The sequence below is a fragment of the Giraffa tippelskirchi genome, chromosome 1 (genome assembly GCF_054371585.1).
Source record: "Giraffa tippelskirchi isolate mGirTip1 chromosome 1, T2T-mGirTip1v1.2.pri, whole genome shotgun sequence".
NCBI lineage: Eukaryota > Metazoa > Chordata > Mammalia > Artiodactyla > Giraffidae > Giraffa > Giraffa tippelskirchi.
Window position 1 is genome coordinate 97,339,208 of NC_137275.1, and position 13,297 is coordinate 97,352,504.

The following is a 13,297-nucleotide window of genomic DNA, read 5'->3' on the forward strand; positions in this document are numbered from 1 at the left end:
TGACCTTTTGCTCAAAAGGAACAAGTAAAAGTTTGCTTTCAGATACAAAATAATTCATGTAGACTCAAAGGAAAGGGGAGATAAGAGAACTCAAGAGAAGGAAGGAAACAAGATGTCCAAAGGTAAGCCGGAAGTGTTTTGACTGAAGTCAGCCATTTTAAAAGTCAAGGTGATCTTAACAAATGTGTAGAGATGTTAGAAGGAAGAATAATGCTTAAGGGCAGCCCATGGACAGAACCCTCAGCTTCTTGACACTAGGAATCTGTAAGGAAAATACTGGATAAACCTTCAAAAACTGATACTTCCAATGCTGGTATAAAGTTGGTCTCTATGGCCTCATGGTTATAGATTCAAATTCTGAAATCTTTGATTTTTGGCCCTCCTGTATAGTAACTGAGTAATTTTTTTTTTTTTTTTGGAGCATTGCTTAAAGTCTCTGAGATCCAGTTTCCTTAATTGCTATTATGATAATAGTACCTGGTCCATAAGACATGTTCACCACATATTTGTGGAATGAAGAATTGTATTTACAAGTAGAGAGGGAGCAAATCACAGTATGATCACTTTGTAGTAAGGAGGCAGGAAAATAATCATACCAATGTAATAGTACATCGGCACCCCTTTTCTCCAGTAATCACCAGTCTGACAAGGGAGCCAAGAGAGCAGTAGACTGTCGAGTGGCTGTAAGAGGTATAAGATGAGCCAGTGCGTGGGCTCTGGGGAGACACAAGAAGGATTTGTCTCTTGGTGGTTTTTTCCTTTTCTTTCCCCTTTCCTCCCCCTCCGCCCCATCTCCAGATGGAATTTCAGAGGCCAGGATAGACCTTCATCTTTTGGCTGGTAGTAACCTTCATTTATATTGATGGAATAATATTCCAGTTTTTAAAGATCTATATCCTGTGGAAAAGTTCTTTCAGAATATTTTGGGGAAGTCTGAGTTGGATAGTGACTCTAAGGATTAAGCTGGCAGCTAAAGTGTTTCATTTTATTTTTTTTTTAATAAATTTATTCATTTCAATTGTAGGCTAATTACTTTGCAGTATTGTAGTGGTTTTGCCATACATTGACATGAATCAGAAGTGTTTTAAATAAATTAAAAGCTATTTTTCTTAGCCTGTCAAAAATTACGTATGGAATCAGTATTTCAGAAGGAGCCGTGTTATTCTGCTTCCCAGGTGACTCGGTGGTAAAGAATATGACTGCCGATGCAGGAGACATGGGTTCGATCCCTGGGTCAGGAAGATCCCCTGGAGGAGGAAGTGGCAGCCCACTCCAGTATTCTTGTCTGGGAAATCCCATGGACAGAGAGCCTGGCAGGGTATAGTCCATGGGGTTGCAGAGAGTTGTTCACAACTGAGCGTGCTTGAACGCACGTTATTTTAAATCTGCACGCCCTAATCAAAACAGGCGTGATTGTATGGTTAGTTCTTAAGAGAATTATATGAAAGCATCATTTCATTTATTTGAAATATTTCTTAAAGTTTAAAAAAAAATACTCCTTGTTCCAGAATACTTTTTAGAGATCTCATGAGTCATTTACATAGGAGAGCCATGTTTAAAAGAAAGAAGTGCAGAGATGGCTGTAGTTTTTCTCCTAATAGCCCAGTACAGAAGTGTCAATAGTTAAGTACCACTTTCATGTCTTGGATCCCCTCATACCAAAGGTAGTGGCTGCCTTTAGCGGTAAAGAAAGAATGTAATATTCTCTTGTCTGCTTTCCTCCAGGACAACAATGAGTAAAGCTAGAACCCAGAAGAGGGCTGTGGTGAAGGACCAGCAGGGAAAACGCATTTACTTGGAGCACCTGGAGGATGTCCCAGAAGCACTAGACCAGGACGACCTCCAGCACGACCTCCAGCAACTCCTTCGGCATTTCTGCAAGGAGGACTCGAAGCAAGAGGCCCAGTGAGGGGCTGCCCAATTCTCACACCAGAAACCACACATTCACTCAATATGCAACTTCCCATTTCATTAGAAGAGTGACCTAACTGGCCTGATTAATGGGATACCCTGACATTTCACTTTTAGCAAACATGCGGCATTTGGTTTGAGTTTTTCCCCAACCTCTTTAACTGTAAGCTAATTTGTGACCAAAGATAGCATCCCTCATTCTGGATGCTGTATCCACTACTTTGTTGTGTCTGTGCTCACCTGGGACCTGGCCACCTCCATTGTTCTTCTTGGCTTCTGCACAAGCTCCATGAAAATCCATTCAACGGGAGAACTTCACCTGCTGACCTCTTCACATGATGACACATAGGAATCCTTCCAAGAGATACCCATGTACGATGTATATAGCTAATGCTCAGACGAACACTATATTAAAATTAAAACCACTGCCTATCATGACTACACTGGGCATCACGGAGTAAAAGGCCTCTAGAGGAATTGCTGAACCATGGTTCAATAAGATATTGCTAACACAATCGAATGATAATACAGTTCTACCACAAAAGAAGCACTTCAGACCTACCATGTCCTTAGAATCTCCAGAGTAGCCCTGGCTCCTAGTTAAAGATGGGTTCATAACCTTGAAGAACTGTCCTAACTAAGCACTTACTGCTGGTGCTGGCCAGCCATGATTTATGACTCTCCAGCCGTCATCGAGGGCGGGGAGGAGGGGAGCTGAGGCAACAAGATGAAGCAGTGAGGTGTTCAGTTGCCAGCAGCAGCATCCCACAGCTGTCTAGCATCTTCAGGTCCTTTAGATTTGGGACATGTTGGCAGGGTATTTTAAAAAGCTATAACTACTGTAGTTTTCCAGTTTTCATTGCTGCTTTAGCAAACCACGCTGTCTTATTGGTGGTACTTTCTCCTGGCCACTGCACTGTAGATAATTCATCGGAAACAAGATTTGCCCAACACAAATGGTTGAACTCCTTCACCATGTTGAAGTGATTTTTTTTTTTTCTCCAGGTTTATATCTTCTCTAATACCTGCATGTAGCATTTAAGAATCAAACCACAAACCCCTCTTCTAATCACATCGATGGTCTTCATTCTTTTTACCCTCAGCAAGCACTTTTCACTTTTCTGCTAGGTCTGTTTTTTAGCTTGCAGACGAGATTGAGAAATCCTGAAAAATTTGGTTTGGGTTTAAAATTTTTAGTTTATTTATTTGAAATCCAAACTCCCTTGGAAACTCTGAAGTGCATTTGTGCACTTTCCTGTCTGTTTGTTTCAAAGAAGGGATTTTAATCATCTGAGTGGTTTCCATGTCCTATTCCTCATTCCTCTAGTGGTTGAAGCTGTGTAGCATTTTAACATATATATATTCACAAATATATTCATATAAACAGTATACATTTTGAATCAGTTATTTGTTAAAGAAAAGTATATTCAATGAAGATGAAATTAAAAAATTTTAAAAACCAGAGTCTACCCTCCAGGGATTGAACATTTTCCAATTCTATCTGGTCTTTTCCTGTTGTGCAAAAATGACTCATTGTTCCGAATGTCAAAAACAAAGATGACAAACAATGGTACTTCATCATTTCAAGTAATGTTGCCAAGAGAGAAAATTTCCTGGGAGGGAGGTTTCCCACAAGCCAAATCTCCTAAGCCTCAAATGATAGCACTTTTTGGCAATTGGATAGGAAATAAAGCGTTCTTTGGCAGCCAAAATGAGGGAGGCTAGTGGTGAAACTTTTTGAGCACACCATGGCCTTCTTGTCCAAACCTTCACTGGAGCTCAAGAAAAGCATTTCTGTTGTGTTATTTGCAGTGCAGATGATGTCTGTGTAACAACATAATGGTTATTCACCTTTTTTTTTTTGGTTTTGATTTTTGCTGTGTAATCAAAAAACTTGAATACTGTGAGAAGAAGTGAATTTTCAGTTGATGAATCAGCATCTTGTTCCCATGGTGATAACACTAATTGAATATATCTATGAGGGCATGTATTAGTTAACGGAAAAAATACAACACTAACAATACATAGCTGCAATGTGTACAATGGCTGATTTAATTAAATAAAATGTACAAGTGTTAAATGTGGCAACATTGATTTGTTCTTCTTTATCACTCACCTTTGATTCCAGGAGATAACAGATTAATATTAAAGAGATGAAACAGATGTGGAGCCTGAAGGAAGACAACTTGCTTTTGTTCTTATTTGGGAACTGAATATGCTACATGCCCAACACTGTTAAGCACTGGGAGAAACAGACTGTATCCTGTCCTGAAAGAATTTTTATTGTTATTGTTACGCAAAAGGAGAAAAGCAAAGATTTATTTTTAGTTTTGGGATCATGAGTAAATGAGAAATGGGAATTTGGGGGCCTGGAAGGGATAAGAAGAGGGGCCCTGATTCACTTTCTCTGCTATGCGGTCTTGGGGCCCAAAGAACACCTGCCTTTGGGAGCAGCATTTAGCTCTGGGGCTTTACTCGTTTCTTGTCAACTGAGAGTTAGAGATGAAACGGATCCATTAATGCAAATAAAGAACAGGGCAGGGATGTGCAAAACTGAAGTCAGTTGTGTTTGGAGAGTGTCTTTGGTTTTGTTTTTGAAAGCAACCCTTTAGTGCTGTTATAATATTTTTACTGCAAAAACAACAGACACAGCTTTAGTCAAGTTTTATTTATTTATTTTATGCTTTTTTTATTGAAGTGTAATTGCTTTACAATGTTCTGTTATTCTCTGCTGTATGGTGAAGTGAATCAGCTCTGTGTGCACATATATCCTTTCCTTCTTGAACCTCCTTCCCACCACCCCCACCCCAGGTCCTACCCATCTAGGTCATCACAGAGCACTGAGCCGAGCTTCCTAAGCATCATAGCAGGTTCCCACCAGCTAGCTTACACATGGTAGTGTATATGTGTCAATCCCAGTCTCCCAGTTTGTCCCACCCTCCCCTTCCCCTACCCCCATGTCCACATGTTCATTCTCTACATCAGTGTCTCTATTCCTACCCTGGAAATGGGTTCATCTGTACCATTTTTATAGTTTGCACACATGCGTGCGTTAATCTATAATATGTGTTTTTCTCTTTCTGACTTACTTCACTCTAGGTCCATGCACTTCTCTACAAATGACCCAGTTTCATTCCTTTTTATGGTTGAGTAATATTTCCTTGAACATATGTACTATGTCTTCCTTATTCATTCACCTGTCATTAGATGTTTAGATTGCTTCCATGTCCTGGCTATTATAAATAGTGTTGCAGTGAACATTGTGGCTACATGTGTCCTTTTGGACTATGCCCCCAAAGTATATATGCCTAGTATATATGCCCAGTAGGGGGATTGCTGGGTCTTATGGTAGTTTTATTTTTAGTTTTTAAAGGAACCTCCATACAGTTTTCCATAGTGGCTTTATCAATATACATTCCCACCAGTAGTGCACGTTCAGTTCAGTCGCTAAGTCATGTCTGACTCTTTGTGACCCCGTGGACTGTAGCATGCCAGGCTTCCCTGTCCATTACCAACTCCTGGAGTCATGTCTGTGAAGTCAGTGATGCCATCCAATCATATCATTCTCTGTCATCCCCTGCTCCTGCCTTCAGTCTTTCCCAGCATCAGGGTCTTTTCCAGTGAGTCAGCTCCTCTGCCTTTTCTAAATCCAGCTTGAACATCTGGAAGGTCTCTGTTCATGTACTGTTGAAGCCTAGCTTGGAGAATTTTGAGCATTACATAGTGCAAGAGGGCTCCCTTTTCTCCACATCCTCTCCAGTAATTTATTATTTGTAGATATTTGGATGAAGGCCATTCTGACCAGTCTGAGGTGATATCTATACTTTTGACTTGCATTTCTCTAATAATTAGTGATGCTGAGCATCTTTTCATGTGCCTTTTAGCCATCTGTATGTCTTCTTTAGAGAGATGTCTGTTTAGGTATGCGCATTTTTTGATTGGGTTGTTTTTTCGATATTGAGCTGCATGAGCTATTTGTATATTTTGGAAATTAACCCTTTGTTAATTGCTTCATTTGCAAATATTTTCTCCCATTCTGAGGGTTGTTTTTCATCTTGTTATGGTTTCCTTTGCTGTACAAAAGATTTTAAGTTTAATTAGGTCCCATTTGCTTATTTTTTTTTTTTTTTTTTGTTACTCTCGGAGGTTAAAAAAGATCTTGCTGTTGTTTAAGTCATTGTTTTCCTATAAGAGTTTTATAGTGTCTGGTCTTACATTTCGATCTTTAATCCATTTTGAGTTTATTTGTGTGTGTGGTGTTATGTAGTATTCTAATTTCATTCTTTTACACGTAGCTGTCCAGTTTTCCCAGCACCATTTATTGAAGAGGCTATCTTTTCTCCATTGTATATCCTTGCCTCCTGTGTCATTGATTAGGTGACCATAGATGTGTGGGTTTATCTCTAGACTTTCTATCCTGTACCATTGATCTATATTTCTTCTTTTGTGCTGGTACCATACTGTCTTGATTACTGTAGCTTTATAGCATAGTTTGAAGTCAGGGAGCCTGATTCCTCTGTTTTACTTTCTCAAGGTTGCTTTTCTCAAGGGTCTTTTGTATTTCCATACAAACTGTAAAATTTTTGATTCTAATTCTTTGAAGAATGTGGTTGGTAATTTGATAGAGACTGCAATGAATTTCTAGATTGCCTTGGGTAATATAATCATTTCACAATATTGATTCTTCCAATCCAAGAACATGGTATATTTCTCCATATGTTTGTGTCATCTTTGATTTCCTTTATCAGGGTTTTACAGTTATCTGAGTACAGATCTTTTGTATCCTGATCTTTTATTGTTAGTATATAGGAATGCAAGAGATTTCTGTACATTAATATTGTATCCTGCAACTTTACCAAATTCACTGATTAGCTTTAGTATTAATAATTTTCTGGCATCTTTAGTATTTTCTATGTATAGTATCATGTCATCTGCAAATAGTGACAGTTTTACTTCTTTTCCAATTTGGATTCCTTTGGTTTCTTTTTTTCTCTGATTGCCATGGCTAGGACTTCCAAAACTATGTTGAGAAGAGTAGTGAGACTGGACATCCTTGTCTTGTTCCTGGTATTAGAGGGAATGCTTTCAGTTTTACACCATTGAGAATGATGTTTGTTGTATATGGCTTTTATTATGGAGGAGTAAGAGGACATGGAGTTCACATTTCCTCATAACTTAGGGTACCTACCAGATGCTGGTGGGGGACCTTGACACACAATGGGGCAAGAGGAACCCCCAAGTAACCAGGTAGAATTTTGGGGGTGGGAGGGGTGGGGGATAGGACTGGAACCCCTGAGGGGTGGCTTGGGGAGGAGAGGTGTTTGCACACCTGGAGAGGCCCACTCACTGCAAGGGGATCAGTGGGGATGGGGAGAGACCCTCAAGGATTCAGAAAATCAGGGAAATGCTACTAGTGTTTCCCCCACCCACTCAAGCCCTGGGGAGCCTGCTAGGGTCCTAAGTCCCACCCCCACACCCCCTCCCTACACCCTACCCTCGCAGCCAAGGCCTTTTCTGGTCCTCTTTTTTTTTTTTCTTCTTTTTGCTATTGTGGTTCTGTTTTGCCTTCCAGTTATTTTTTCATTTATATTTTTCCTAATATATCTGTTAGTTTTATAATTTTAGTTTTTATTCTTTGTTATTGTTCTGCTCCCCTTTTTTTTTTTTTTTTGCCACACTGTGCGCCTTGTGGAAATCTTGGTTCATGACCTCTGAGCTCCTGTGGTGGGAGCACTGAGTATAAACTGCTGGACTGACAGAGAACCCCAGACCCCAGAGAATATTAATTGGGGTGAAGTCTTCTGAAGGTCCTCATTTTGGCACCAAGACACAGCTCTGCCCAACTGCCTGCAGACTCCAGTGCTGGAAGCCTCAGGCCAAATATCCAGTAAGACAGGAACACACACACAAAAAAATGAGACGACAAAAAAACATGTTACAGATGAAGGAGGAAGGTAAAAACCTAAGATTTATTTAAATCTCACCTAGTATGAGATAGAAAGCTCACTGGATCTGGCTTATCTGCCTGGTTGATTTGCAAGATCTTCCAGTATTGAAGTACCAATTAATACTTGAAGTATTTCAAAGAAAGAATCAACATTAAAAGAATTTTTTCCAAAGTGGGAGTGGCTGTGTGACCATCCCATTTATTTCATGTGCTATGCTTTCTATTGACAGGAACTCTGAGCTTCCATTTCCTTGAGCTTGATTAGGAGATTAAAGCATCAGAGAATGTTCAATGTCTTCCCGTGTTTCATCATGTGGTTTGCAACCCCAAAATAAAAAATGAGCAGTGATTCATATCACATTTTACAGAAAAATATTTAAAATGTGAAGTTGAGGGGAACCCGCTGGACTGAAGAAAGATTATGCACATCTCATAAATGACTTGAATTAACCATAGACAGGTGCAGATCACCTATATGCACATTGAAACAGGCTTGAATTTAAACTTGAGTTGCCTTTGTCATTTATGTCACCGTGGAAGTTCTGGATGTGGGCAAGTAGATACAAGCACACAGTAAAACAGATACAGGGAAGCTAAACAAATATTTAATGAGAACCAAAATCACTACAAGATTTTCTTGATTCACAGAGTAAAGATGGTCTGCTTATTTTCATTATGCTATAAAAAAGGCTGTTGGAAAGTCCGTCTTCAGCCATCATGCCCTGTTGAAAAACTACACTGTCCTTCCTTCAGTTAAGGTATGATTTTTATTTCTGATCTAATTAAAGCTAGAATTACAATCTTAGAATGAATCTCCTATGTTAATATGTAATACAAAGTTTTCTCACTCAACAGAATATTTAAGAAAGTCTTTTAAAGACCTTAAGAAAAACCTGCACTCTCATCCAATTCCTGCACACAAGTTAAACTATCCTTTTTTTAAATTATTATTATATTCAGACTTCCTGGGATAAAAAGAAGTACTCCTTTGTTTTGAATTACTCCATGGTATCAATATACATCAATATATTGATCAATGTACTTTATATATCAATGCACATCAATATACTTTGGGCTCAGCTGTTATGTATAGTAGCCAGAGACTTGACAGTGGTATTTGTAGTACTTCAACAGATATCTTCAATCACTAGATGTGTTCAGTTGATACATCCTTGAAATGTCTCCGTGAAGCAAAGGTTAAATAGATGATCGTGAATAAGACTGGATTGGAATCAGCCTAGCTATGTCAATATTTATGTGAATTTGTGAATAGGTTTACCCACTTGAACACAATTCCCTTATGAGTAAAATAAGAGATAATAATCAGTTATCCCTCATTATCCTCCAGGGATGGTTCCAGAAGCCACCCATGGACACCAAAACCCACGGATACTCAAGTCTTTTGGATAAAATTGCCTGATAGTCAGCCCTCCAAATCCATGGGTTCTGCATCCAGGAATTCAGTAGGCTAAAAACTGATCCATAGTTGGTTGAATCCGAAAATGGAGAACCCCACATAAGGAGGGCTGGCTGTACTTGCCTCAGAATCCTCTCGCCTTACCAGACGCAGGGAAGGACAGCAAGTCCTGCCCCACTTGCCACATTTAATCCAGAAATGCCACCATGTCCTATGTGTCCTTGGAGGCCATTAGGTATGGACCCATATTTGTGACCTTCCACCTCTGTGGGAAGGAGTGAGCCTCTGGATTGGTACTGAAGTTGGGAGCCCTCTAGGTTAGAAAATAAAGTTTAGCTACTTCCTCCCAGAGACTCCCAGGACATGCTTGTCAATGAAGCCTTTGATTTACTTCCCTTCTGAGGAAGGATTCTTTAGGATCTCTTTTTTTTCTCTTCAGGTCCTTAGAGCACAGTTCTAGTTTCCAATCCTTTTTCAAACTTCCTACACATATTCTATTGGGGGTTTTCTTTCTTTCCTTTTTATTTTCACTTTCAAAACTGCAGAACTGGATAAAACCACCCAAACTCTCCTAGGTCCAACTTAGCTGCTATAGAGAGAAGTGCTGGCAGGGGCCTGAGCTGGACTGGAGGCAGGTCTGAACACAACAGCTGTCTTAGTGGTTGTGCAGAAACAATTGAATTATAATGTCAGCATGAAATCCTCATCCCGCCAGTTTTTTCTGGGCGTTGAACTCAGACCTCCTTTAAGCCATGATGTAGGCAGGGTTGACATAACACTAAAGTAGCGGCAACTTCTGCATGAGTTGGGCCTTGTGTGCATTTTCTGAGTGACTCCCAAATATTTGATACCTTAAAGAACCACCTCCCCAACCATACTCTGTCACTCTAAAGCATCAGAGGGACAATTTGGAGCATCTGTTGTTCCAAAGATGCAGTTACTGTTTAGACTGGTGTGTTTGTTTCCTAGGACTGTGATAAAAGAATACCACATATTAGAGGGCTTGAAAAACAGACGTGTTTTCTCGCAGTTCTGGAGGCCAGAAATCTGAGGTCAAGATGTCAGCAGATGAGTTTCTTTTCTCTTTCTCTTTGCCACCTTCTCACTGTGTCCTCACATTTTCTTTCTTCTGTGTGTAGGCAGCCCAGTGTCTCTTTGTGTGTCCAAATGTCATCTTATTGCACACCAGTCAGATTCAGCTGGGCCAACTATAGTGGTCTCATTTTAAACAAATCACCTCTTTAAAGGCCCTATTTCCAACTACAATTACATTTTGAAGTACTGGAGCTTAATGCTTAATTAATCCAATATGAACTTTTGGAGCATACAATTCCAATTGCAACAATTGGATTTAGTCTACTTTAGAAGTACAAACATCTACTTCTGCTTTATTGACTACCCTAAAGCCTTTGACTGTGTGGATCACAACCAACTATGGAAAATTCTTAAAGAGATGAGAATACCAGACCACCTTGCCTGCCTCCTGAGAAATCTGTATGCAGGTCAAGAAGCAACAGTTAGAACTGGACATGGAACAACAGACTGGTTCCAGATTGGGAAAGGAGTACGTCAAGGCTGTATATTGTCACTCAGCTTATTTAACTTACATGGAAAGTACATCATGCTAATGCTGGACTGCATGAAACACAAGCTAGAATCAAGATTGCTGGGAGAAATAATAACCTCAGATACGCAGATGACACTACTCTTATGACAGAAAGTGAAGAAGAATTAAAGAGCCTCTTGATGAAAGTGAAAGACGAGATTGAAAAAGCTGGCTTAAAGCTCAACATTCAGACAACTAAGATTATGGCATCCGGTCCCATCACTTCATGGCAGATAGATGGGGAAACAGTGGAAACAGTGGCTGACTTTATTTTTCTGGGCTCCAAAATCACTGCAGATGGTGAGTGCAGTCATGAAATTAAAAGACAGTTGTGCCTTGGAAGAAAAGCTACGACCAACTTAGACAGCATATTAAAAAGCAAAGACATTACTTTGCCAACTAAGGTCCATATAGTCAAAGCTATTGTTTTTCCAGTAGTCATGTATGGATGTGAGTTGGACCATAAAGAAATCCGAGCACTGAAGAATTGATGCTTTTGAACTGTGGTGTTGGAGAAGACTTGAGAGTCCTTTGGACTCCAAGGAGATCAAACCAGTCAATCCTAAATAAATCAGTCCTGAATATTCACTGGAAGGCCTGATGCTGAAGCTGAAACTCCAATAATTTGGCCACCTGATGTGAAGCACTGACTCATTGGAAAAGACCCTGATGCTGAGAAAGATTGAAGACAGGAGGAGAAGGGGATGACAGAGGATGAGATGGTTGGATGGCATCACTGACTTGATGGACACGAGTTTGAGCAAGCTCTGGGAGTTGGTGATGGACAGGGAAGCCTGGCGTACTGCAGTCCCTGGAGTTGCAAAGAGTTGGACATGACTGAGCAACTGAACTGAACTGAACTGAAAGTCCATTGGGTATTATTAGGTGGAAAGGGTTTAATACAGGGAATTAGTTGCTTATACAAATGTTGGAAGGCAGTGAAGTTGATGCTACTTTAAAGAAATTCATAGGTTCAGAAATCAGAACTTCAGCCACTGACAGGTTCAGCTCTTTGCAGCAACAAGTGTGGGCTGAGTGCAGAAAACTCTTCCTCTATCTTCTGCCAAAGTCCAGCTGCTCCTTGACAAGTAAATTTTTTCCTTCTCTTTCCCTTTCAGACATCAGATGAACACATAACATTGGCAGAATCTATCACACAACACCACTAGAAAGGGGGTGACAGGAAATAGAGTTCTGAGGATCTTCTCTCAGCCTGAAAGGGAGAGTGTAGAGCAGAAATGATACTGAGTTAGCAACAACCAGAGGGGTTGAGCCACAGAATAATCGTCTTCCTCCATCCACTCATTCCTGCATTCAAGACCTATTCTATTCCAGGCATTTTGCTAAGTCCTCACGGTAGATGCAGGCCAAGACAATCATGAGCTTTTCCATTGCCAGTCACCATTAAAGTGCCTTTGAAACTTCTTTAATCTCTAGCAAAAACTATGAAGTAGATACAGCTGAGGAAACTGAGGGGCAAGGAGGCTGGGTAATTCACTCAAGACCAGGCAGTTAAAAAACAGCAAAGTTGGGATAAAAATCCAAGCAGTGACTCCAACAATAACCATGCTCCATCTTCGAAAGACACAGTCCCTACCCCTTGACTTTGTAATCTTGCAGTAGGGACATATGGAACCACTAATTTCACAAATAATTAAAAATTGATTTTCTTCTAGAGAAATATCTTGTTCCTTATTTATAAGGAAATCAGCCCTGTTCAGTACCATCCTCATTTCTGTTCTTCTGCAAAGTGTGTCTCTTTCTCTCAAAGCCTACTTTCTCTTTCTCATCTACTTCGCGCTCAGCTGATGACCTTGACTCTGGTTGATAAGAAAGTAGATGTTAACGGACATTCATTACTTCAATTCTGTATCAGGGTTCTAAGAGAAACAGAAACAATAGGACGTATGCATAAATAGGAACTGATTATAATGAATTGGCACGTATGACTTTAGAAGCTGAGAAGTCTCACAGTCTGCAGTCAGCAAGCTGAGATCCAGGCCAGCATATTTCTAGTCCAAGAGCCAACAGGCTCCAAATTGAAGGGACAATGTTTCAGTCCGAACCTGAAGGCAGGAAAAGACCAATGTCCCTACTCAAGGCAGTCAGGCAGCAGACAGTCTCTCCTATTCAACGTCGAGTCAGCCTTTGTGTTCGGGGCTCAACCGCGTGGGTGAGGCCCACCCACACTGCAGAGGGCAATTTGCTTTACCCAGCCTACCAATTCAAAGGTTAATCGCATCCGAAAGGACTCTCACAGACACTCAGAACAATGCTTGACCAGGTATCTACCACCCAGGACCCAGTCAAGTTGACAAAAAGTTAACCAACACAAATGCTTTTCCTATTCCTACCTCCCAAATTACTCATGTTCACTTGCACACTAGCCCTCACTGATCTCACCAGTCATGCTCTC

General features: G+C 40.3%; 1 protein-coding gene across 3 annotated transcripts in view; it reads left to right on the forward strand.

Annotated features, from left to right (window-relative positions):
- Nucleotides 1-3,995, forward strand: part of ANK2 (ankyrin 2) — a 266,916-nt gene extending 262,921 nt beyond the window's left edge. For all 3 annotated transcript variants that reach the window (XM_081484755.1, XM_081484766.1, XM_081484775.1), the window contains one exon: nucleotides 1,726-3,995. In XM_081484755.1, the coding sequence (XP_081340881.1) occupies nucleotides 1,726-1,909 (184 nt within the window). In that variant the 3' untranslated portion in view covers nucleotides 1,910-3,995. The remainder of the gene's footprint in view (nucleotides 1-1,725) is intronic.
- Nucleotides 3,996-13,297: the final 9,302 nt, after the last annotated feature.